Consider the following 26,800-nt stretch of genomic DNA (forward strand, 5'->3'; position numbering starts at 1 on the left):
CACACACACACGCGCACTCACATAGAGCCTTGGACAAGGGTGTAACACTCAACGAGACGGACAGTTGACAAATGAGGACGATGGGCCAGCGGTGCGGTCACGTCAGCACAAAAGCACAAGTTCGCATCAGCCGACTTTTAATGTCAGCGAAAAGGCCGATGACGTCAAAACGAGGTGCAACGCAGGATGTTCCAACTCGACAAGCAGCCGACCTTGTTTCGATCTACTTTGCCACGTTGAAATGAAAGGCCAACGTGGCATTTCTGCGGACAGTGGTGACAGTGCGGACGACATGATGATGAGGGAGGTGGGGTCATAGGTGAGAAATAAAAGGCACAGCTTCAGTGATACCCCCTGAGTTGTTGCTGTCTCTTACTATCAATCCAGTAGATGCGGCAACACCAACCCCGGTCGTTAGACATCATATATTCTCAATTCATACTTCTTTTTTTTTTAATATATAATTTCCAGCACCAGTAAAAGTTCAACCTCCATTGCCAGGCTTTGTTTAAAGGGAATCGTTGGACTCAACAGCGCAAGCTTGACGAGCTTGCTGACATCTTACAATACTTAACATTCTTACACACACGTCACATACAGACTCACACATTGAGGCTTTCCGAAACAACTGAAAAGGGGCTAAGGGAGCCTAATCTGTGCTTTCATATTTTGTAAAAAGAAAAAAAGCATCATAATCATAAGCACACAAGGCTTCCCCACCCACAAACACACGCACACACACGGGGCGAAGGTGCGATGAGTGGTGTTAATGCATGCTGGTGGGATGCACTGATGCTGCGGTCTGATGAGACTTCCTGAGTTGTATGAATGAGATTCCCTCAGGGGGAACTTGAACACATCTCCCACGTGAATCACAGAAACATAACATGCCCTTTTGCAAACATTACAACCAAGAGTTTAGAGAAATTATGCAAAGTCAAAGCTTTTCTGAAGTTATTAAAAGGCAAGTCAGCACAAAATATTTCTTCTAATATGTTTTATACAACTGTGCTAGCGTAAACACGGCATTCTCATTAATATTGTGTAGCAGCAAAATCCAGCTGTTTTTATCCATCTCAGGGGGCGGCCATTTTGTCACTTGCTGTCAACTGAACATGACATCACAGTTGCTCGGGGCTCAGATAACAACCAATCACAGCTCATCTGTTTTCTGTTTGGTCATGTGACATTCACAAACCGAGCTGTGATTGGTCATTACCTGAGCCCCGAGCAACTGTGATGTCATTTTTAGTCGATTGGAAGTGACAAAATGGCTGCTCCCTGAGATGGATAAAAACTAGTGGATTTTGCTGCTTAACTAATTTGCTCCCAAAAACGTATGAATATGTTCTATTTTAAATGTGTTAAGTGTCCCAAAGACGTATTTATACGTTTGTTTGTTTTTTATGCTACAGCATACAGCAGGCTTTGATGCAGACTCTCAAAGAACGGTTGAAGAAATGGTGGTAATTAAGTAGGTGGCAGCAGAGCAAAATATATCAACCAGGGTCATGTTGAAAAAAACATCAATTACTCACATTTCTAAATAGATTTGTGAATAATGATGAAACTTAGCTAATATTCTAATGCTAATTGCTGCAAAACGGAAACAACAAAACAAACACTTTTTCCTGATGAAAGAAGAGACTCTAATGTTTCTTTTGGTAGGTTCCATGTTTTTATAGCAATAGAACACAATATTCTGTGGGCCTTGCAAAATCTGTCAAAATCCAGTAAAACAGCCGGGAGTGAAGGGGATTGCTTCAGTGAAAATGGCTGGGAGCGAATGAGTTAACTCAGATTCCATGAGCGCAATATTCATTAGAATGCCCTGTTTAGACTTGTGACAGAACATAATATTTTAAAGAAATGTTTTGGGTTAACTTCTCCTTTAAGACAGGACAGGTACATTTGAAAATGTTTGTAAAGCAAATGGCGATCGATAACTGTAAAAGACTCGGCATCCTCTTGAAATCCAAAAGATAGTTTTGTTCACATCTGTTGTTGTTTTCCCAGTAGACGATATCACACAGTGATAAGAAAGAAAAGGAGAAATATACAGCCACATTATAGCTTCGTGCAAGAAACCACATACACCAGCACGCCGCAGAGGCAGAGAGATAAAAGCAAGACAACGTATACAAAAATATAGAAAATCTCCAAAGCAAGTCATGTCCTCACAGAAAAAAAATACTTTTCTGCCTTTTCAGTCTACTTCACTTCTCACTCGACACCAACCAGCAGTCACTACGCTAACATTCTCTTTGTATTTTCCGTCACCACTGATGCTCAGTGTGTGTGTGAGTGTGTGTTATTTTAAGACATCAAATACCTTCTTGTGTCTCCCATGCAGGAATCCACAGAATTGCAGTCCATCAATTATAACCACATTTGATATCATATGAACAACTGATGAGTGATAGAAAACTAGTACAATAAAAGCATTTCATTTCTGTTATATCCTTTGTGACAAATCTTTTTTTTAATTTTTAATTTTAGAATTCATAATATGTCCCGTCACTGTAAAAACATTCCAGCATTTGCTCATAATAGGTAGTGACGGGAATAAATAGTTTGGCATACTCGGCAAGCCATGCCAAAAGGATGCTCTGGTTTGTCTCTTGCAAAGGAGAGGATAGGCGGGAGTGGGTGGGTCAGGCTGGGTCAGGCTGGGTCATACAGAGCTGAGATTACAAACCGTGCTCAGGTCGGACCATCAACGTCAGCATTTGCATGCAAAGAAAAATTTAGAGTTGTGGACTCAGTCATTCTGTCTGTGTTGTCTTTTTTTTTGGGGGGGGGGGGGGTCAATAGAGCGATGGCTACTGCAACAAGTCCAGAACTTGAGTTCTCACGCACATAAAAAGATTGTTTGGACGCTTGCAAAAAAAAAAAAAGCTGATGCGGAGAACACTGGGGGAGCCAGACGCAAAATTATACAAGGGGAGAAAATATAACGTGTTCCTTAAAAGTGTGTGCGTGTAAATTTCATTCATGTTAAACACTGATTTGTTAATTGTTAATAGACTTCGAATGTTTTTTGTACATTTTGTACATTGTTAATAAACAGCACATTAAAAATGTGCAGAATTTCACGTTCAAGTTTCTTCATGTTAAAGATTAGATAGCTCTTAATATGAAAAGAAAAATGCACTGAGCTGTCACTGTCTTACAAATGCAATTATGCCATCTAGTGGCAGAAAAATGACCTCAACACAAATCAATATCACACTCGGTTTTTTTTACAGTACAGCACATATTTTTTAAATTAACTAAATTTTATGAATTATTATCAAATTACTGTGTCAATGGCTAAAAGATGCAGCCGTATTTCTATTAGTTTAACATTTTTTCCACTCTGTTACGAGAGTACGAAAACTTCGGAAAAAAATATTGTCCATTTGATTGTACATTTAGAACAGATACAAAATTTGTGATTAATCGTGAGTTAACTATTGAAGTCACGCGATTAATTGTAATCGCCTGATTTCAACATTTAGAGACTCCGATTGAAATTAATTGTTAACGAAAATAATTATTTGGCCTAATCTTTGGATACCATAAAGTACCTTTACTCCCTCCTTTTAGAAAAGTCTGGCTCCGCCAGTGACGGAGAATGACTCTTAAGAAATGCAGTTGAAATGTTGAGAGTAAGGCAAAGACGGATGATAAAGAGGAGTAAATGTTTCAAACATTGGTGTCATGATCGAGAGGGTAGAGGCTGGCGAGACGAGTCATTGTTGGTTTGACTCGCCCTGAAGTGCTTCCTCCTCCTCCTCCTCGTCCTCGTCAAGCGAAACGACCCCCGAGGAGGCCACGTCAGACATCCTCCTGCTGGGCTCGTAATCCGGAGGGAACTCCTCCCCGTTGGCCTCCGCCTGGCACAGGGTGGCCTCGTAGTCCTTGCAGGGGGTGTCGTCATCCTCCCCGGGCGACAGGTACGTCTCTGAGTAAGACATAGAATACGCCGGAGACTCTTGGCCGCCGCGAGGCTCGACGCCGTGCCCGCTCCCGCCGAGGCTGTGGAAAGCGCAGTCCCTCCCGCCGGGCGCCGTCCACCCCACCCTCTGAAGTCGGGCGAGGAGAAGCTCCTCCCCTCCATGCAGCGCCGACAGGATTTTGGCGGCCAACTCGGCGGCGTTGCTGTGGGCTCCGCGGTGGTCGCGCAGGAGCGGGTGGTGCTCGTCCAGGCTGCACAGGCTGGAGCGCAGGGTGTCGGGCGAGCCCGCCGTGGGGGACGGCTCCCCGCTGCCTCCCTCGCAGCACGGCCCGCGCAGACCCAGGTGGTGACAAAGCTGGCTGTGGATCAAGTCCTTTAAGTAGGGAGGATATGATGGCACATCTGCAAGGAAAGAGACACAATGCAAGCATTAACAACAGTAAGGAGAAAAAAAAAAGTTTTCAACGGAGAATGCAGCAACAATTGCTTTTGTAAGCAGATAACCATTATTTTAATAATCAATTACTGTAATCTGTCAATCTGTCTGATTGATTGATTGATTGATTGATTGATTGATTGATTGATATGTGTATCTCATCTTTCATAATGCATTCCACCTCAGCTGTCTTGAACTCACACTTAATAACTCCTCCATCCACCTCTTATTCCTCCTCCACCATCTATGTAAGCGTATTAATTTTCTTTTTATTATGGTATAATGAACTGTAAAAAAAATTATATATATACACAGTAATATAATAATATATATATATATATATATATATATATATTATGGAGGAGTTATTGAGTGCAGAGTTCAAGATAGCTGAGTTGGAATGCATTATGAAAGATAAGATACGCATAAAAATCAATCAATCAATCAATCAATCAATCAATCAATCAATCAATCAATCAGACAGATTGACAGATTACAGTAATTGATTATTAAAATAATGGTTAGCTTTTATATATATATATTATATATATATATAAATCTAATTTATGAAGAGACAGTAGACTGTTTGTCTATACATTATATACGGAAGAGGATTAGGGCCAGTGAAGAGAAAAAAAAAGTTTAGAGTTAGACTTATAAAGTCAGAATTCTGAGACTTAAGTCAGAATTCTGTTGTTTATTAGTCGTACTATTGTTTTCACTTTAAAGTCAGAATTCTCACTTGAGAATTCTGAAAATAAAGTGAGAATCCTGCCAAACTTTTTTATTCTCTCTTCACTGGCCATAATCCTCTTTCGTAAGTATATACTGTATATATGAAAGTGTATTTTAGTGTATTTAATATATATAGATTTTTAAATTGAATAAGATTAAATTTTAAAACAAAATTGAATGTGGTCTCAACTCGAAAGCCTCTCAGAAGCCATTGTGTTCGAAAATTGAGGACTACCTGTTGAATTTGTTCCATGACCATGTTACTTCTATATCAAATCCATTTTCCCAGTGGAATGATTTGCAGTGCCCTTTCAGCCCCCCAAAAATATTTGATGTGTGATATCAATGCTGAATAAAAGAGAATGTAAATGGAAAATGGTTTCATAAAACATCACTGCTGTCTTTACAGAACAATTAGTATGTTGGATGTGTGCATTTAAGGGGAGTGGCCTAGTGGCATGACATGTAACACATTAGAGCACAAATATGCACTAAAACAGTCCACAAATTGCCCCCCCCCCCCCAAAAAAAACTCTGGTGAAAATAAATACTTCTGAGGTGGCCATCCGTGTATGACCATCCCGGCATTCGAGCTTTCAAGGTCATCACACAGTACAAAAACACCTTTGTTACTACTGCACTTTTATCTCTCTCATTTCTGCTGTAGCATTGAGTAGAAACAAATTTGGGTCACATCACTCCATGTCAAACTAAGACGCCCTTGTATATACACATACATAATGGAAACATACAATCAATTTACTTTTGTAATACTTCATGTCACCCTGATTCATACAGAAGCTAGAAATACTTGTGACTGTCCATTCATATTGGGTATGATTTGTTTGCATGCAGACTTGATGAATGAAAAAACTAAACAATCCATCCGAAGCCACAGATTTCTGGAGGAAGACACATGGACAACACTGAGCTGGCTGTTATGACCTACAGTTATTGGTGGCTAAACGTAATCAAGATGAAAGCTTTGCTGAACACACACGCACACACACACATGGCCACACATCATCGTGTGACACACGCTTCCTCTGCAAGAGAGGAAATCATATTAAAGTTGCAAGAGGATATCAAATTACGCCGAGGAGCAAAATAATGTTGCAAGCAGATGAGAAGTGGGGCAGTGGGACACAGGACGAGAGAGCAGGATGGACATTGATGAGGACAGTGGGAACCAAATCTATGTGAAGTGTGTGTGTGTGCGTGTGCGTGCTGCGAATACCTGTGCTCTGCGTTGCGGGCTCATTAGCGGGCAGAAAGTCTTCGTCGTATGAGTCATCGTTGGAATCGTCGCCATCGACCGACGACCAAGCCCTCAGTTTAGCCTCGGCAATGGCGAACTGTTCCGCGACACCTGCAAACACACGAACCGCACATACATCAGCTCCGCACAGGTGGAAACACATGGTCGCCGTGGCAACGCATGGGCCTCCATGTTCTGCAGCGCTTTTTGACAGGCAGGAGCAAAGTGCAGTGATTGTAAATCGAGTGGCTTTATAAAACGTTGCCATTACAGACGATGACCTCCCGCGGTCAGCTAGCAGGTGCACTTAGAGTGTCTAATGCTGAGGCCTTGTGGGTGTTACGTACACCAAAAATATCATCAGCCATTCAAGAATAATAATAATTGAGAATGCATTGGCTTACTTTCATTCGTTTTCATCCTTTGGGATGCGCTTGTCCAGAATGCTCAATACCTTCATTCATCAACATCCCTGAAGATGACATCAATGTTGCTCAGGGCTCAGGCAACGACCAATCACAGCTCACCTGATTTCCGCAGCTGCGCTATGATTGGTTGTAACCTGACACCTGAGCAAAATTTATGTCATCTTCGGTCGACAACAAGTGACAAAATGGCCGCCCCCTGAGATGGATAAAAACAGCTGGATTTTGCGGCATAAGTCACATTCCACAAATGTAATATTAATCAGAATGTCATGTTTAGACTAGTGAGGTCACATATAATATATTGTCAAGAAATGTTTAAGGTTGACTTCCACTTTAGCTATCTTTTTTTAATGCCGCTCTCATCATCTTCCACAGAGCCGCTCCGGCAGTTTGTTGGCTGCCATTCCTATCCACTCTCACGACTGAAGTGCTTTTGAGTCTCCAAAAGTCACATCTTGATCCAATGTATGCAGACAGAAAGAAAGAAAGAAAGAAAGAAAGAAAGAAAGAAAGAAAGAAAGAAAGAAAGAAAGAAAGAAAGAAAGAAAGAAAGAAAGAAAGAAAGAAAGAAAGAAAGAAAGAAAAAAAGAAAGAAAGAAAGAAAGAAAGACAGAAAGAAAAAAAGAAAAAGCACCATCTGCTGGACCTGATGGTCTGAGCCCCCCCCCCCCCCCCCCCAACCTAATAATAACACAAACGGCGTATGCAGCTAAAACTGAAGACCTCGCTACAGAAAGGGGAGAAAATCAAAACTGTGATTTCGACATTTCGCAGCAGATACAACTAAAACGTTCTTTTTTGGAGAGGTGGTCTCTGTGGACGCAAGCGGAAAGAGGGGACAGGTGGAATAGATGAGAAGCATTCAGAGTCTTAATTGAGAACCAAGGCAGCGGGCGGGTACATATTGACGAGGCAGCTGCGCTGATTTATAGAGAGATCGGCTGACGTGTGGACGCAAGTGGAAGGGTAGCAGACGCGGCAGAGTGACTGGACGTGGAGGGACAGCAAATGCAGGTAACGAGGAAAGACAGGAGCGGAGCATGATGGCGCAGATATCGGCAGATTTCAAGCTGCCACAAAGAGAGTCGGAGAATGCAATGAAACAAAAGGGGATGCAAGAGACTCTTTTTTTTTTGAGAGAGGCAACTGGAAAAGGCACACCGTGAAGGGGATTGTTGTAGAAGGGGAAAGAAGATTCACAAACAACGGACGGATTGGGAAACACAGCACCTGATTTACTATAAACATTTGCAAGTGCCAGAAAGTGTAAACAGATGTGGAAGCTGATCTCCTTGCTGAGTTCAGCCAGGATTGCGTCTGCCAGTTGGGCAACATTGCCGTACTGGTTATCTGGCGGAGTGGATGCAAATAGATTGACGTAGCACACTTTCGGCAGGAATTGTTGCTGTTCTTTACCAGACAAGGTTATTTTGGTTAGCGGAAACTAATAAAATGACAAAAGCTCATATTGAAAAAAACAAGGAAATCAAATCAAAATGCTTTAAAACAGTTTGTTTCATCCAAAAGGAACTTAGTGTTTCAAAGAATTGTGTTTGTCGTAATATTTTGTTTTTTACGTTTAAACATTTTCTTGTTTTGTACAAAAAATACAAATAAATGATCGACAAGCTGCACTCCAACTTCAAGTTTTTGCCAACATAAATAAATAAATAAAATCAGTTTGGTCCAAAATGAACTTACATAATTATAATATTTCTATTTTTTTTTATTGGTCTTACTGGTTAGCACGTCTGCCTCCCAGTGCAGAGGACGTGAGCTCGAGTCCGGGCTTCGGCCTTCCTGGGTGGAGTTTGCATGTTCTCCCCGTGCTAGTGTGGGGTTTCTCCCACATTCCAAAAAAACATGCATGTCAGGTTAATTGAACAATCCAAATTGTCAATAGGTGTGGATGGTTGTTTGTCTCTGTGTGCCCTGCGATTGGCTGGCAACCAGTTCAGAGTGTACAGCCCGAAGCCAGCAGGGATAGGCTCCAGCATATCGAGCACTTATGGTTCAGGTACTGTACCTGAATTGTCCACTGAGTATGTACATTATGCTCCTTAAACATAGGAAGGCCATTTGCACTTTCTCCGCATTGTTCCACTAATGTGCACCAGAAACTGGAAGAGAGATGCCACGCCAATCTGCAGACGCAGCACACATTTGTACTTTCACAGCTTAGTTCTCTCGCACTCGCTCTCGCTCTCTGGCACGGCCATTGAAGCAGAGCAACGCACACTGACACACTCGATCATGCAGTCGTCGTCACATACACACTGTTACATAAACATGCAGCGTGAAGTGCACCACAGGATTAAAACTGCAAAATGTGCGTGTGTGTCCAAGAAACTCTCCGTTAGTCCGCCTACAACCAAATATTCCTTCGATCATGTTTTCCAATTCACACAAACATGCTCACACACCTACACGCTTAGTGACATTTCCACAGTGTGTCCAGCCACCCACGGCGACGCCATCACCAGCAGGCTGCAAGTGGACTGCTGACAAGATAACAGGACGCAGCAGCTCCTTGTTTCATGCGCATCTGCGTGACTTGATTGTTAACAGCTTCCAAATATTTGTTGAACACACTTCCCATTGAGTCGTTTTACTGCATGGTCCTTTATGAGGGGGCATATTTGCTGCCATACAGTCAGGTGAAATATTATGTGTGGACTAGTGATAGACCCATATGGTTTTTTTCAAGGCAGATACTGATACTGATTATTAGTAGTTAAGGTAGCCGATATTTCAAGCTGATATTCATTTGCAGTTCAAGAGAAAATACTAGTGTCAAAATTAAAAATAAATAAATACACTTTTATTTTAATTTTAAACATATAAAGAACTATTAGATTTGTTTAAAAATTATAGCAAAAATTGCAGGGAGCTTCCACGGCCAACAGCATGTGTTAAGCTAATTAAAAACTAAGCACGTAAATCGTTCCCTAAAAAACTTTTTTAATTATTTAAAATGTAAATAAAGTTTTCCAAAATTTCAACATAATATCCGGGGGGTGTTGTGGTTTTTTTTATTTATAAAAATGAAAAGTGTAGGGAGTTCCTAGTGTCAGCATAATTTTTTTGTAAAGTGGAAATTTCAAAAAATCCATAAATGAAAAGTTCCCTGTATCTCACTGAGCGACAAATGCATGCGAAATGTAGCAAATTTGGGGTTTTCATCAAGGTTTGTAAAGGTTTCAAAAGATCTTCACAGTCAAGAATTGTCTGAACATGTTCAAAATGTGTTCACGACAAGTAAAAACTGTAAACATCTTACAAATCTTGATGAAAACCCTAAAAAGCATTAACTCAGTGAGATACATACCAACTTTATCGGCCTCCAGATTCGTAAAAAGGCCGATTATCGTCTATCACTACTGTTGACAGGTTATCCTTATAATAACTTTGGTCGCGTTATTACACTTTTCAGGTGGGCGGGAACTCCAGAGGCCCAACTATTTCTACACAAGCAGTTAAAAATTACATTTCCCATAATTTACACGCTTAAAGGAAACAAACACAGGTGAAAACAAGAGGAAGCTTGTAAGATGGAAGAGGAGAGAGGAAAGAAGAGTCGGAAAAAGCGCTCAGTCACGGTGGCACACGCCACGAGCAAAACCTTACTGAGCAAATTAACCTTGAGAGTCTGCATTGCGGGGAGCGAGCGAGCGGCTGGCGCTGGAGACGAGGTGAAAACCGGATGAAAGGATGAGATAAATAAATAGAGTGATGTAAGAGACATCGGGAGTGTGGAAAGCGGGGTTGAGGATAATGAATTCAGCAAGGAGTAAATCAAGGGGAAATAAAAGAAGGAAAATAATGAATGGCAATGAATGTCAATTAGTTTTACTGATCACGTCTGACATTACACATTGTAATAAAAAGTAGGCTACTGTTATTTTGGTTCGACTTGTTGCACTTTGATGACAATATCACAAAGGTAAGGAGAGGCAAACTAACACAGCCTGACTCAGGTTTTTGGTTGTTGTTGCTGTTTTTGATGATGAAATAAATGACTGTGCAGCTTTGGACAACACAAGCTTGGGCACTGCACATTTGCAGACTGCTTACATGGCAGATGCTGTTCATTGAAAGGCTTGCATGATGGATTAGTGCTTATGGGTTTATTCGAGAGAGTCAGTCACGATCTATAATCTGCTCTAGTACGGTTTGAAGTCTCATCCATGGAAAAGTGCCGGTATGATCACCGCTGGGATTTCAAACTAGGGAATAGTAATTATGCTATTAGCACAGTCTTTGGGGACAGATTCCATTTCAATCATGCCGGTAAACTCGTACATAATTTAGGATACCGTAGTAGTAGGCTACCTGTTCTAAAGCTCCCCTATGCCGTTACATGCCATTGAGATCTTTTTCAAAACATCAGTCTGTTGTACTCATATTTGAAAAGTTGGATGAAACATAGAATGCCAGTAATGTGTTTCTCAATAACGGCTGCCATTTTGAGCAACGATAGTAACGTACCGCATGACTAGATCTAATATAGCAGTCTGATTAAAATCACAATTCAAAGATTTAATGTGTTACTTTGTGGCTAAATAAAGCTGTCAAAATGTATAATACTTTTTAGAAAGAATAGCAAACAATTACTACAAGGCCACTGTAGTAAGTAACATCAGGCACATGGCCGAATGTACGACTGTAGTATGTCTCTTTGTCGGGAAGGCAGTAGCACATAATAGCTAATAGACTGCAGAAGTGAGCAACGCGAGGATAGCCACACAAAATTCAGCAATGGTCTGGTACATGCAACAAAACTAACAGTTAACAAGTACACACACTTTTACTAGCCAACAGGCAGACAACAAACAACCCTACATTATGGAACATAAAATAAATAAAGGGAACGGATTTACATCTTCAAGCAATGCACTTCCAACAAAAATTGGCAAAACCACGTGCCATTTTTATGTTAGGCAGAATTGTAAGTGTCCGCTGAAAATAATGAATGAATTAACTTGTAATCTACTTTAGCAGCTACTTTTAAAACTACTCACTGTGTCAACACTGAGCATAGCAAAATGCACAACCACAAACAAGGTCTTACCAGCAGCAAAGCGTGCCTCCTGCTCTCCCTCGGTGAGATCGGAATAAGAATTAAAGTCCGATTCAAGGGCTGCAGGCGCTTCCATTGGCTTACACCATCCCTTCCACTCGATGAGGTGGGCCACTCTTCCCTGTGCCATGGCTGTGGGCTTTGTCACATGGTCCTTCACAACCTGGGAAATACCTGCGAGGCAAACATGAAGGTTTATGTTTCTGCATTGTCTTGATATCGAAATCCCATGTTATGACTTCTTCAACTTTTGTACACGTGAAAACAATGTGAGAAGAATCCGAAGATGAAGCTGGAAACTCAAAATGAAAATGGTATTAAGGTTGTACAATTTGTAAACTGGCCAGAGGGAAAGAAGTTGTAGGCTAATCCCTTTTTGACCAAATTTGGGTTATTTTTGACCCAACTGTTTTTAGAGTGCAAAATGATGACGTTGGGCCTTTTAGGTTCCCCTGTGTGTCAGTTTGTGTACAAGCTCCATCAAACTCACCATGCAGGGAAGATCGTGCCAATGCTGCAATCTCTTGAATGGTCAAAGCTCGCCTTGATTTTGGTAACATTTCAATGGAGTCATCAACATTCACCTGGAAGGATGAAAAAACAGGGTGACATTTTAAGACAGATTTTTTTTCTTCTTGGGGCTGATTTTATTTGTATTGTTATTAGTAAGTATTTTATTTATGCCCTGAAGTTGTTACAAAAACCTTCTTAGCCAACTAGTGGAGGAGCGGGGAAAAAATGGAGCTACATGACTAAGCAGAATTGACATCAAAAAGGGCAACGTCCTCTTCTATTTTTCAAAAGAGTTGTGTCACTCAAACCAAATAAACCCAGTTACTCATATCATCAGAAAAAGAAATATCTATTATCACCTTTTCTTTTATTACAGTATAACTAGATTGTTACTAGTAAGTTAGCATAGCAACTAACATAGCTAGCGTGTACACTTGAGCAAAAAACCTGTTACATGCAAACCTGCTACTGTAATTAGGATAGCACTAAAACAAAAATTTTATCCATATAATATTTGACTATCTTATTGTACTAAGCAATTTTTTTTCACATGTTTTTCAAGTGGCTGAATATCTGTAGTAGGGTTGCGCTAAACAACTAAATATATGACCCACAAAAAAAAGTATCAGAAAGTTTACCATTGATGATTCAACAGGAGAAATTAAATCATATGATAATTATTACCTGTGGTCTGTTTTTAAAAAAATGTTGACTAAATTGCACTCCAATTCTGAAATGACTAAACATTCATATAACCGATGTATGTATTCCTCGAATAATACATATCTGGCAGCGTCAATGAAAAATAAGCCATATGATACAACTCTTGTACTGGATCTCTGGCTCTCTCTATGTAAAAAAGTATGTCAGATATGGTGGTTTGGGACACTCCTGGAAAATGATGTTGTATTTTGTTGTTCAAAATAGAACATTTTAGTGCATACTGGCTCAAAAGAAGAAGGGGTTGTTCAGTCATTTTAAGTTTGGTGGTTCAAATCCCTGTCCTTCTGATCAAGATACTGAACCACCAATTGCTCCTGATGCTCCACAATCTGTTTGCACGAGTTTCCCACCACAATTGAACACAATCTCTCATTCTTGAATGAGAGAAAACGGTGCCAGATAAATGTAGGTCATCCTATCAAATTTGACAAAAGACCAGGTCGGTCTTTCTGAGCATGCCACAATTTCTCCAACACGATGAAACTTGAACTATTGTTAAAAATGTTTCCCCCCCAAAAATAAAAAGTACACTTCTTTGAGTTGACAGCCATTGATTGTTCGTTTCCGGAACGAGCCAGCGGACAAAAGATGGACTCTCAAAGCCCACAAAGAGAGTATCAGGTGGTGACGAGATCATTCATCTGTCACTTCTTATGGTGCAAGCGGCGTTCACATGAGGACCAGGCACATCGGCACCAGAGACCACATGCAGAGCTGAGCTGACTGTACTGATACTCAATATGGGGCAAAACATTTGGCTGATCACAACGGTTTGAGCTGGATATGTTTATCTCAACAGGTCCAGATTGTGTTGGGAGACACGAATAAACAGCTTCAGGTGCTGCCCTTTCGGCCCGCCACACACTGAGCAACACGGCCGAGCACAGCTGAACTGTCACACAGTGTGAGGGCTTTTGCAATGAATATGTATATAACGTAGAGAGAGAATATACCACTCAACTCAACTCTTTATTTTTTAGAATGCACAATAAAACAACAATTGCTGCATATAAAGTGTTGTACTGGAGTAAAAATAAGTCATGCAAAAAAGAGAGGTACATCAAAAGATAGTAACACAAAAATAAATAATTTAATAAATATAAGTACGTAAGTATAAATAAAATATAAATAAATTGATAACACTAAATACCGCAGAGACCATAAAACGCTAAAACAGTATTTTTAAGACGAGTTTAAACGAGTTTAAAAAGTGGGGGGAGAGGGGGCTTGCCTAACATTTAACGGAAGGTCATTCCAAAAGTAGGAGCCAGCAACGGAAAAGGCCCAATTCCCTCTGAGTTTCCACTTAGTCCTCAGTACCTCAAGTAGTTTCTGATGCTCAGACCAGAGGCACCAGGCAGGTACACAGTATGAGTTATGATCTATTTGTATTAGGGACAGTACATATTAATAAACATTTCAGTAATTATGCCAGAATTAGCAAAAAGCCTCGTTTTCATCTGCAGTCTTGAGATCGTAAAATATAGCAGTACATTTTGTTCTGTCCCATTCTAATTAGAGTAAACTCTACACTCGTAAGAGAGTAAAATAATGTATTTAATAATAGAAAAAATTTAAATAAAAATTTAAAAAATCACTCAAGGGTTCAGGAACAATCCCACAACCTTCAGCATGGGAGATGTGTAATAATCATGCTGTCTCTAGTAGAATGTGTCATTTGTTCATTTTTATGCTGTTTTAATGTGCTGATGTTCATTAAAAAAAAAAAAAGTTTATTTGCATGCATGTTTAATTGCGCTATTAGAAAAGCTGCACCTAATTGAGTTTCTGGACTGAATGACTGTCAACCAATCAAGTGATGCAAGCGGGCCAGGGCGACCGATTGCAATTGAGGGAAGCACCCCTCCCTTTCCTTTAAAAGGACAGTAGGTAGGAGGGATCGTTGTTGGTTGCTGCCGGGGGCACTGGACTTGATCAGCCAATAAAAAAACTTTGGTTGTTCAACTTCATGCTTGTGTCTCATCAAGTACTGCTCTCCCTCGCGATAAAGCACTAAAGGGTGATTGTGTGCTCTCATTACTACCCTCATCACAGGTGGCCACTCTATCACTTGAGCTATGTCACGCCTACTGTTGGATAACATTGCTGGTGTGTCCAAAAGGAGACCAAAAATGGTCGGAGGCATAAGGATTCCACCTGACACCAGTGATATACTGTCACCCAGTAGGACCAGCATTGACCATCTCCCAACCTGAAGGTTGTGTGATCGTTCCTCAATCTCTGAGTGGTTTATTTTATTTTTTTATATTTTAATCTCTTCCAATTATAAAGTTTCCTCTAGTTTAGACTGGCACTGAATCAGACCCGTCGCCAGAGCCCAGGCTTAAGGGGGGCACATGAAATGCATGGGGGGCTAATTAATATGAAGATCCTACAGACAGCATTAACTTGCTAAGTGTTTGTTTGGTTGCTGACACTAATGTAATGTGTCACTCCTCACCTGCCGTATATACTGGTCGTGTGTGCCAGCGTCCTTATTTGTTTATTTTTAGAGATCCATCAAATAGGGGGCACAATCATCTTGGTGGGCGGGCACGGACCCCTGGACAGGTGTTGACTGAATAGTATAGTATAGTATAGTATTTTAGTAGGGGTGTTAAAAAAATTGATTCGGCAATATATCACGATATTACAGCACACAATTCTCGTATCGATTCATATATAAGTCTGAAGTACATTTTCATACAAATCTTACAGTGTACATGTACAAGTTTACTGATTAGTATTTTCAAAATTTTAGTTTTAAAAAATCGCAGTAATTGACTTATCGATTCGTATCAAGATTAATCGGTATCGAATCGTGACCTATGAATCGTGATACAGATCGAATCGCAAGGTACTAGGCAATTCACACCACTCATTTTTAGAGTAAAATTTACTCTATGAAATTTACTGTGTACATAGGGGTGGAGGAGCTCATAAAAAAGATGTATTTATTTTTGTAGTTTTATTATCAATGTGATTCGTCAATATGGAGAAGAGAAGCTATGCTAAGTGACTTCATTCCAAAATCAACAATATGACCTTCTCCTGTCAATTCCACTAATTGCAACAACATATGAGTCAAAAAACCAGACAAATAAACGAGAGCAAATGTGCCCGTCACAGGGGTCCTATAAGAATAAGAGGCGGGGGTGGCGCGGTCCTAAGGTTGTGACGGTATCAACGGCAGCCTGGAGGTCTGATAAGCTTCTTGTGCCACAGCGGAGCTCACAGATCAGACAGAGGATAATCTGGAGGAGATGTGTCATGTACCCTGAGGAGATGTGCTGCTTTTTGAATAACAAAACAAACTCTGGCTTTCCATCTTCTATCCACAGATAATCAGATTGTTGTCTAGAGAAAACAGTAAAATGGAGAGATGGACTCATTGAGGGCAAGGGATGAATTTAATCTGATTCATGTGTTTATTTTTTATGTGATTTTTGCCAATTTGAATTTTAAATGTAATGCAGAGTATGGATTTTGAAATATCGACAAGACATACATGTTCAATACTGCTTCGCTCAAGCACAAACTGACCAAGTTACTATTCAGGATTCCTCTATGAACTAAGTGCAATATCTGGAGAAATTGCGTGGGAATGCGAAAGCTGAATGCTAATAGCTGAATGCTTATGAAGTAAATTGAAAGTAGTAATGCACCAAAGAGGATGTTGTGGTGACGCAAGAAAAAGTTAATTAAATAAACGCTGCAAGCAAGTGTCTGTTGAATTAAAGACCAAACACGGAAGTGAGAGACCGCCTTGCTGCTTGCTGGCGTTTGTGAGTACCGGCAGCTTCATTGTGCACACCGGAGAAGGAGAGGGTCGCTTGGTAAACTATGTCAAAAAAGAGAGCACTGCCGAGTACTGCACTGCAGGTGAACCACTGTTTCTCCTGCAGCGCCTTCTCTCTTTTCTCTTCGATGCCCCTCGAGTGCTTCCACTTTTTCACTTGCATTCTGGTGGCTGTGCTTAATACTTTAGCTAATGTTAGCACTATTGCTATGAACAGTTTTAAACAAGTAAAGACTTACCACAATTTCCGGGTGACTATAGATCTGTACAGGACGCCGTGTGTGACTGCAGTCCGTTCCCAAAGCTGATTGGCTGGTGCGAAGAAATTGATTTATTTTTATACATTGGTGAATGTGCCGATTTTAAGCGCGCCGCACCGTGTCCCGCTCCAAATAGCCTGCAAATGCGTCATCCGCACCACACCGGACGCTACCGTGCCCGCCGGTTCAAAGTACTGGACATGGACTATAGTAGACTATAGACTAAGTGCAATTGTGCAATAATGTACCATTCACCAACATGTTTCTGATGTCTGTGGTGTGGACGCAATTCAATTTATATTGTGCTTTGTTAAAATGCCCGTGCTAAATAGACCAAAATATTTTATAATAATATTATAATTTTTATTATTATAATAAATGTAATGATAATGGACTATATGCCACGGAGGAAGCGGGACTTCCGACGTCCGGGTTTTCACCCATCAACTTTGTTTCTGTTTCCGGTTTGCGACGTGTGGGTCGCGTCCCAGTACTTGCGCTTCCGCCTTTGTTGTGTTCCCGTCGACGGGTGCGAGGCTGCGAGTGTGTAGTGTCTGTCTCAGTGTCCGAAGCATTTGAGATAGCCAAGACGCCCTCCCGCCGATGAGCGGGAGCGCGCGGGTGGGGGTGCGAGTGTTTGAACGCGGCCAGTGGCCGGAAAACAGCGCTGATGTGTAAAACCCGGAAGTCGGAAGTCCGTGGCATCTACCCCATAAATTGAATTGAAAGATTAATTATGTGAAAATTGCCAATTTAATTGTAGTATTGTAAAGATTAATGAATAAAAAGAAAACTTCAACTTGAACCTGAGATTCAAACCATCGCCTCCTATTCACTGGTCCGCTAAACTAGCCACTGGGCCATTGCTGCCATATAAGAATCTGTGACATTGTATGCAATTGTAGTGAATATTGAGGTATAGGAAACCTTGCATTGAATTTGAATTTTGAATATGGAACGGATAATATGGAAACAAAACTAATTGATGAATGACATCAAAAGTAATGGATGTGAAATAATTTGATAATGATTAGTATTCAATCATTATTGTTTCAGCATTCCCACAATAAATATGATAAATAATAACATAGTTTAATAGACAGTCCTCTCACTAGCTATACAATGGAGCTGCCAATGTGAATTCTTGCTAGACGGCCTCACTGTATCACATTAATGGATACAAAAATAAATAAAAGGAACAATATTCTCACTGTATCGTTATTACTCTCCAAGCTGCATAACCTTGCAAGAAAAAGGGGGACTTCAAAACACTGCCAGCAAGTGCAGTAAGATGACAAAAACAAAGACAAGATTGCACAAGGGTTTCCTGCAGTGCAAGGTAGAAAGAGTCAGTTTTTTTTCCACCTCCAAACTGGGCCACAATTTTGCAAAGAGCAGATTTCATCAAGCTGTTCGTTCCTTCTTCTTACAAAACAGTTTTAGGCAATAGTTCAAAGACAAGCAGCTGTAAAATGTCCTTCTTTAAACGTTGATTGTGAATTATGCTGAAAGGTTGCTGAGTCATTCCACTGGTTAACATTTTGAAAGACTCGTGGAGTAAGTGAGCACATGGTTGCGTTATTTGATAAATAGTTGGATGGTTTGATTTATTATATAATTATCAGGCGAGAAGAGTTTAAGAAAAATAATCTCTGCTTCAGAAGGCAAATGACTGTGTCTTTTAGCTTTGATGAAGCTAATCTTTTAATAATCATTTAATCATAATAATTGCTTTTGTTGCTATAGTCTGTTTGATATTTGGTGAGATAATATAATAGTCAAATGAGATCTCTGTGACATTTTTGGAAGGTGCTACAGGTCAAACTTTACAATGAATACAGGCAGTGTCACCATTGTGACCATATGTTTGTGTCTGTGTAGACAATATATGTTAATATATGTTTTATAAATACTATAGAGCCACATCAAGAAGACGTCTCCTAAGACGGTAAGGTACCTCACGCAGAGGTGGCATATCCAGGCCCAGAAAAACAAAACCCTGCCACAATTTGGCTTTAGCCCCTTGTGCTAGCTAGCTAGCTCCGTAGCAGATATCCGAGCTCCCGGGGAGCTCGCTAGCTAGCACCTGGGGCTAAAGCCACACACTGTGGCAGGGTTTTTACTTTCTAGACCTGGATTTGCTACCTTTGCAAATTGGAGAATGTTCTGTTAGAGAGTGGCGGCGTTGTGACGTTAGACAGGCGACTCCAATTGGTGAGGAGCTGGCGAAGTGACTTTGTGCTATTTTGGCGGATTTATTTGTAAGTAACAGCATGATTAGCTACCTAAGTTCCCGCCAAGCCATTAGTTATCGTACGTTGTTTACTTACTATTATTAGCTATTATTATTCATTAGTTATTAGTTACATTCATTATTCTGCTGCTCATGTCCTCCTCCTTCTTCTTGAAATGAGCAAAGTCAGGGGTTTGTTTTGCAACAATGAAAGAAACGTCTAGTTGATTTGCAGTCTAACCTGCGCCAAAATCTCCATTTTTACTTCCTGGTATACTGCTACGCCAACACTTCCAAATATGCTAACAACTGGTTATTCCTCGTTGCGTGCAACTCTTTCACATTGAGCGAGTGCAGTGTGAAAGGGGTAGTATACAGTTTTAGCTTATATACTGGTGCACTTATTTAAAATAGCTGTTCCAAGTGACATAGCGCATTAAAAGAGAGTTTGGGGCACCTGACTGAAGTCCAGTGCACGCAAAGGTGCTGTCATAATCAGTCTGCGCACCAGGCGGGTTTGCGTGCTCCCCAAAAGCGCAAGGTCAGACAGAGAGCTTGAAGGGCTCCAGTCCACACGTAACGTACCATCAACCGCCACTGTCAGAGGGAAGAGAGTCCAAAGACATAAAAACTCACAGTAGGACCACAACATATTGTTTTTAAGATATCATGGTCGTTGTAGAAATGAAAATAAGATTCAGCTGCTTCTACATACAACATTGTGCAGAAGTCTTAGGCCATTTTACAGTATATATAACTTTCATTTTATTCAAAGTCAAGGCCAAACTGCTAACAGCAAAAACAAAATGATGAAGTGCTAAATTTGTGCTTGTTCATTTGGTTTCCCAGTACACGGAGGGCTTGGAATTGAACGACAATACTATGAGGAATATGTCCTAATACTTTTCTACAATTAAATTTCCACCTGGTATTGCGCCCGCTATTGCACATAATGCATATAATGTTCTGCATTATGTTCCATTATTATTAATATATTTATATCTCTTTCATAATGTATGTCTTTTCTGAATCTTGTTTGCTTTTATTATTATTATTCAAGATTTTGGAAACATAAACCTACCTAACCTAACCACTAGGGATGGGAGAGTACAATTAGCAGGTATAAAGCCCCCCCCCAAAAAAAAGAGAGAGACCGCAATGATGATGACATGATGACATGAACAATACTGATCTCTCTCAAAAAACAAAAAAGCAGGTATCAGGCCAACACCTGGCCTTATTTAAGGTTATCGACGACCGGTACCCGTATCGGTGGAGTTCTTGTGGCTGTTTTACAATCAGGAGCTAGAAATGAGAAGATTGGAAAATTGCCATTCATTTCATGCAATTTTAAGGAAAATGCCATATTGGATAATATGGGTCATTGTTTTTTTTTTGGTGTTTTTTTTGGTGGGGGGGGGGGGGGTCAAAAGTACTAGTAGTGGTGTCTGTACTTGGTATTTGTAACCACTAGAAAGTTGAGTACTCGTACTTGTATCGGCCTGAAACGAAAGTCATCTGGAACATCCCTACTAACACCTATCTAAGTTTTTATGTAAAACCTTCTAAAAAGCATTTGCAGTTTTGTGTTGTTGTTGGATTTTTTTGCATAGTCTATGCTGTATTAACAAAATGACTTCTGTGAATAACGTCATTTAAATAACAAAGCTAAGACTTGTGCACATCATATAGAAAATGAATGCAATGCAATGTGTTTCACGTAAACCCCAAAATTTTCCGAAAGACTTAATTATGGTCCAACAATCACCATGCTGGGCCATGCCTTTCGCAATGTGGGAATTCTGTATCTCAATCCAGTGAGCAGCCATGTTGTCATCAGCATTTACAGTACACTTTTTGGAATGACTTGCATTGAGATAACATGGAGCTGTGAGGAAGGTGCGAGGCTTCCACCATGCGCTTAACAGCCATGCCATGTCATGCAGGTGACGCCCTGGCAGCAGCCCAAAGTCTCTTTCATATTTCATGAGATTGTAGCACATATACCCGAAGAAAGACAGAATAATAGGATATGTCAGCTGTGGAATAATTATGCAATTTTACCTGGCCGTTTTTAAAATACGGATTTGGTTGCCAGGCACGTCGTGACCATCACAACGGGGCCACAATGACAGATTGCAGCTGCACCCCCGCCCCCCACACACGCATGCAAACGTCACCTGTTCACCAATTTAGCCCCGATCACGTCACAGCTTGACAGACTTGAAGGCACCTGACAACCCCCAACCAGAAACATACCGACACTGCCTTTCTGCCCCCACGTCACGCCACACGGTGCAGAGTGTGCTCGCCGTGCTTCAAATCAGATTTGCAAAACAAGATTAGGAGGTGGGCCTCGAAATGTCAGAGCCTGGCTGCTTTCCCCCATTTCTTATTTCCAAAAGAACAACTTGCTCCGTTCGTTTCCAGCACCCATCTCATCTATTGAGAGCAATTTCTAGAGCCATCCTGCGCCCTGCATGGGTCAAAAACCTGAGCTCAAGTTGCCCCCGAGCAGAATTCAATATGTGCCGTTTAATTGGGTGTGATGAGATCAGGTGGTGGGGTGTATTGTATCATTTCATCTAGGCCACCTCTGTGAAAGCTTCTTTTCTTCGTTGACAGGTGTGCACCTTTGCAAGCATTATACTGAACGTTTGTGTTATGGAGGACATTTGAGCCTGGTCTGTGTGTATCGATGTGTCAGAATTGATTCGTGAATATGGCACTGTTCAAATCCAAATAATATGAGAGCAATATGCACTTGCAGGAATTACATCGGAAATGGACATATAATGCAAAGCCAGTCATTAACATTCATTTGGTCAACATAATGTGGAATGAGTTGGTTATCATTATTATTATTATCATCACCCAGAGCCCTTTCAGATTAAAAGTCACAACCATTTCGTTACACTATGTGTCATAAAGTACAACGTTTCAACTGTGATGCTGCTATCACTCGCGTTTCTCAAGATTCGAGGCCGGACCCCAAGACTAAAACATTATTGTTGCATAAATTGGCAGACTTGCTTGTTATTTTAATGTTAGAAACAATTCATACATCATTCTTGTACAATGGGAGTGAATGGTTAAAGGTCAGAAGAATTCACATTTTTATATCCACATATTCACATGCTCTTATTCTGGTTGTATGCAGTAAATTTGTGAGTTACTTTTCCGAGCCTCACGTGTCAATGTTTTTTATGGCCTTCATGCAAAGAACAATATATTTACGTCCATGGAGGCTTATGAAAATCCGAAATCTAAAATCTGAGAATTTGGGCTTTTCAAAATAATGTTTAAAAACAACAACAACAAAAACGTTCCACTTTCTGTCCAACAAGCTTGCTGGCAAGAGTATTGTTTCACTGAATTGTTGTGTACAGTGTCACCAAATGATATTTTTACTAGTTATCTATGTTTTGCTGTCCTTGTGTTTTACCTCAAACCGTTTGTCAGCTTTCATAAAAGTTGGCTTAGTCCTGAACAAAACTTGATCTCCTCCCAGACTTCTAACCAGATGGCTACGCCCCTGGCAGCAGCACAGTGGTGAGTGATGAGCACAACTGCCTCACATATTCCGGCATTCCCATGTGGAGTTTAAGGTTATGTGCCCTGCGATTGGCTGGTGACTAAAATGATGACTAAAATGGATTGGTCATCTAGTAGGTTAAGCTCATATTGGCTTGATTAACCAATAGATTGGCGCAGACATTGACCATTCCGGGTGGTTACGTGCATACCAATTTTATTGGTTAGCCAAACAACCAATGAAATTGGTAACACTAGAAAGTAAGTCTAGATAGATCACTTGGAAATATATTTATTGTATCAATTTATTGTGTTCTAAATGTATTTATTAATTATTATAAGTGATTACAATATATATATAGTGTTTAAATGGAAATGTGTGTCTAGATAGATCACTAGGTATGACCAGCTCAGTGGCCTAGTGGCCTGAGACTGGGAGATTGTGGGTTCAATCCCTGGCCGGGTCAGACCAAAGACTATGAAAATGGGACCCATTTGCCTGTGTGAGTGCTTGACACTTAGTATTATGGGTTGGAATTGGGGGGATAGATCACCAAATGATTCCCGAGCGTGGCCCCTGCTGCTGCTCACCGCTCCCTCAGGGATGGGTCAAATGCGGAGAATGAATTTTGCCCCACTTAGGTGGGTGTGACAATGAGTGGTACTCTTTTTGTCAGCCTCTAACACAGATAAACCCATATATTGTTCAGAATGACCAATTTGTATTGGTTGGTCCAATCTTCAATATATATTGGTTGAAAACGCCTACCATTCTAGTGGTTGTTTTAACCAGCTGGATTGGTCAAATGTAACCTTTTTTGGGGGGTAAATTTGACCAATCTATTTTTAGGGTGTAGGCTCCAGTTCCCCCGCGACCCTGATGAGGACAACTAAGCGCTTTAGAAACTAGATGGATGTCAGTAACTAACCTGCTTTTGAAAAGTTGTTATTTTGATTTTTTCTGCAAGAAATAAAATGTGAGATGGACGGCTGTGACATGGCCATGACACCAAGTGCAAATCCTTTCCTTGGTGTCCAATTAGATTACAATGCACCGAGGCCACTCTTAAATTGCGCAGTTTCTAATGGATGAATATAGGGATTACAAAAATATGTGAGAAAAAAACAGACCTCATTTCATGTCTTTTCTACTTGCCTTTTAATCTATCAATGAGCAATTGCACAAATTCTCATTTGCAATTTCAACATTCTTTTTTATTATTATATATTATATATATTATAAGTAAATAAGCATTTAAGCATACACCCCCCCCCCCCCCCCATCAGATCCTCTCTTGCTCCCACACACGCATTCACACACATTTTCTCTCTCTGTACATCCCGTTGTCGTGGAAACTGCAGAGACCGCGCTGCTTCACCGTCTCCCACACACGCACGAACACACACGCGCACGCAAACACTCACACATGCACACGCCATCATCATCATCAAACAATTACGTCAATTACTTAAGTGTTGTTTCACCTAAGTGAAACAGGTGGAAACTGTTCTTATCATGTGCGTGGGCGAAGACGCCTGCAAGGTGTTCTAATCATCAAGTGATATATTACGCAATCATTTTTGCATAAAATGGGGGTGGGGGTGAGATGTGGGGGAGAAGAGGGACGTACGTTGGGTAAACCCCACGTGGGCTGTTCAAACATTACAGTTACATCAGAACAAATTAATGAGGTAAAGTGTAGTCGCAAGGGTGGACGAAATGAGAGGAAAGACCAACACGGGTTCTCGTGGAATGAACAGAAGCCACGCCAAAGCAAATATGTAAACAACCGAGAAGCAACCGGAAGCCTGTTGGCAACAAATGATACGTCGCCCCATGCGCAGATGGGGGGGAAAAAATCTTGATGAGATTACAAACTGCGTCCTACCTTACAACTAAAGTGGGTCAGCACCATTGTGTCTGCTCTGGTCTTCACGTCACGGCAATAAAAAAGTGTTTCATGGAGCATCCCTCAGTGATGTCAGGAGCCCCTCAGGTTTCTCCGCCTCTCGCTGGCGTGCACGCTAACAGCTTCTTGCAACTCTCCCAAACGTCGCGATGCTCAAGGCAGCAGACCCCCCCTTTAACACGTCCCCGACACCCCCCTTTGGAAAAAAAAAATGCCATACTGTATAGTGTTTCATAATGAAAATGCTGCATGGACCAAATGAGTCAAAAATAAGCATGTGAGGGTGTCCCATTTGGGTGAAAGCATGCTGCACAAGCTCCCCAGTTCACTGCACCTAAACACAAAAGGTTGCAGCAAAAATGAAGTGGCAGCCTTCCTCCAGCCTTCCGTGCGTGTTAGGCAAAACAAATTGAAAACAACTCTTACCCACTGGCGTTTTAGAGCTGATGCAGCCCATTTGTGCAGCTGCATGTAGACCAGCTTGCACACACAGAATAGATGATGCCTATTGAGTTTCTCCTAAGGGAGCGTACCTCATAGAAGGAGAGCCGCGCTCGCTCCTCTCATCCGAGGAGGCTCCGCTGGGTTGCGGTGGTGGCGGGGCGGCGATGTCAGGCTGCCGAGAGGACACCGAGGGCGGGGGGGAGGTTTCCCATCACTTTGTCTGGGTCTGTCTTGCTTGAGTGTTGCTTATCAGTACCACAGCGAAGGGACAGAGCAGATCTCCCCCGCGGCCAAGAAGCTCATGTTGGGGGGAGTTCTCCGTCTGTCTAGTCCACACCGGTACAAATCTCCGGTCTGCGTAGTGAGCAATCAGAGGACGACACATGGATATCCAGACGCGAGCTCACACGCGTGTTGTATATATACACCCATAGCCGTCATAGTGTCCGCCCCTCGCACTGTTTTGCTCTCGTGGTAAGGAGCGCAATGTGATGTGATTGGCTGGTATCGCCTTACATGTCAGCCAGCATTGTGGGGAGGGGAGGAGATACAGTAAGAGGAGCGAGTTGTCAACTAGTGGCATTGCGTTTCTCCTCATCTGTCATTGACTTATGAGTTTAATTTAATCCCTTAAGAAGCTAGTGACTCAATTTACTTGTACAAAACTCTAATTCCAAAATTCGTTTAAAACGAATAAAAACAGAATACGATGATTTGCAAATCATCATCATCACCACGTGGCATTTCAGCCACACTACAAAGACAATATATTGAATGTCCAAAATGATAACAGTTTTTTGCAAGAATTGAAAAATTTACCCTCAACAACTATCAAAGACGTAAGGCATATAGTGGTAAAGGAAGGATAGCGTGTTGAAACTGGAGAATGTCAGTTGCGTAGGACGATGTTTTGAGGGGGAGAAAAAAAACGTTGCTTCTGGATCAGGTCGGCTCTTCCCCCCGTCTTTTTCACCCCTCGACACTCAAGCCATCTCTTCAACTGAACATTAGTATGTTCTTCGACGTCTATACCAGTGAATTTGCCACCAGGGATATCATTCTCGGACAGAATTAGTAGATTTAGCGCAGTAGACATCTCGCTAGTAGACTGTTTACATCCGTCTAGTATGACTAGACTCATGAATATTAATTAAGTGTGGTGATGTATATCTTGCGGTACCCCATTGGGTGAGAGCACTGATTGGTTGACCACACGGGGATTGGAAAACACACACAGGTGGACGTGGTTAGACATAACGAGATAAGTGCAGCGACTAGGAACACATAAAAACACTAACCACAGACAAAAGACAAGCACAGCACCACAAAAAACAACAACCCCACAGAACAGAAACATGACAGTTTCCCTGTCCAACACATCTGAATCAAATGTGGTATACAACTATATTCAAAAGTATGATATTTAGGATTATATCGTTCCCACAGGTATTTTGTGTTAATTTGTAGTGCAGCTCATGCTCAGCGGGTGGTCATCTTTTGTTATTGT

The 26,800-nt window shown here is 41.2% G+C and overlaps 1 protein-coding gene across 3 annotated transcripts; it reads right to left on the bottom strand.

Annotated features, from left to right (window-relative positions):
* Positions 1 to 1,256: 1,256 nt before the first annotated feature.
* Positions 1,257 to 25,665, bottom strand: fam131ab (family with sequence similarity 131 member Ab). 3 transcript variants are annotated; one of them, XM_086081247.1, is made up of 6 exons: positions 25,276 to 25,306; positions 19,863 to 20,002; positions 12,368 to 12,461; positions 11,869 to 12,051; positions 6,349 to 6,480; positions 1,257 to 4,342 (listed from the first exon to the last, which is right to left on the bottom strand). In XM_086081247.1, exons 1-6 carry the CDS (start codon positions 25,304 to 25,306, stop codon positions 3,735 to 3,737), a joined length of 1,188 nt encoding a protein of 395 aa, XP_085937373.1. In that variant the 3' UTR covers positions 1,257 to 3,734. The 3 variants fall into 3 exon arrangements, with proteins under 3 accessions (XP_085937373.1, XP_085937375.1, XP_085937374.1); XM_086081249.1 differs by lacking the exons at positions 19,863 to 20,002; positions 25,276 to 25,306 and adding an exon at positions 25,383 to 25,665; XM_086081248.1 differs by lacking the exons at positions 19,863 to 20,002; positions 25,276 to 25,306 and adding an exon at positions 24,829 to 24,988.
* Positions 25,666 to 26,800: the final 1,135 nt, after the last annotated feature.

Source organism: Leptonotus elevatus, chromosome 7, assembly GCF_054856555.1.
Source record: "Leptonotus elevatus isolate MCC_2025b chromosome 7, RoL_Lele_1.0, whole genome shotgun sequence".
Taxonomy (NCBI): domain Eukaryota; kingdom Metazoa; phylum Chordata; class Actinopteri; order Syngnathiformes; family Syngnathidae; genus Leptonotus; species Leptonotus elevatus.

What these genes read in the sequence shown, in the direction of transcription:
- fam131ab (XM_086081247.1), bottom strand. Translation starts at nt 25,306, where the DNA reads ATGGGCTGCATCAGCTCTAAAACGCCAGTGG. An exon ending in GGCACGATCTTCCCTGCATG is followed by an intron (nt 12,052 to 12,367) that starts GTGAGTTTGATG and finishes TTTGCCTCGCAG; the next exon opens with GTATTTCCCAGGTTGTGAAG. An exon ending in GCCCGCAACGCAGAGCACAG is followed by an intron (nt 4,343 to 6,348) that starts GTATTCGCAGCA and finishes CTTTCCTTGCAG; the next exon opens with ATGTGCCATCATATCCTCCC.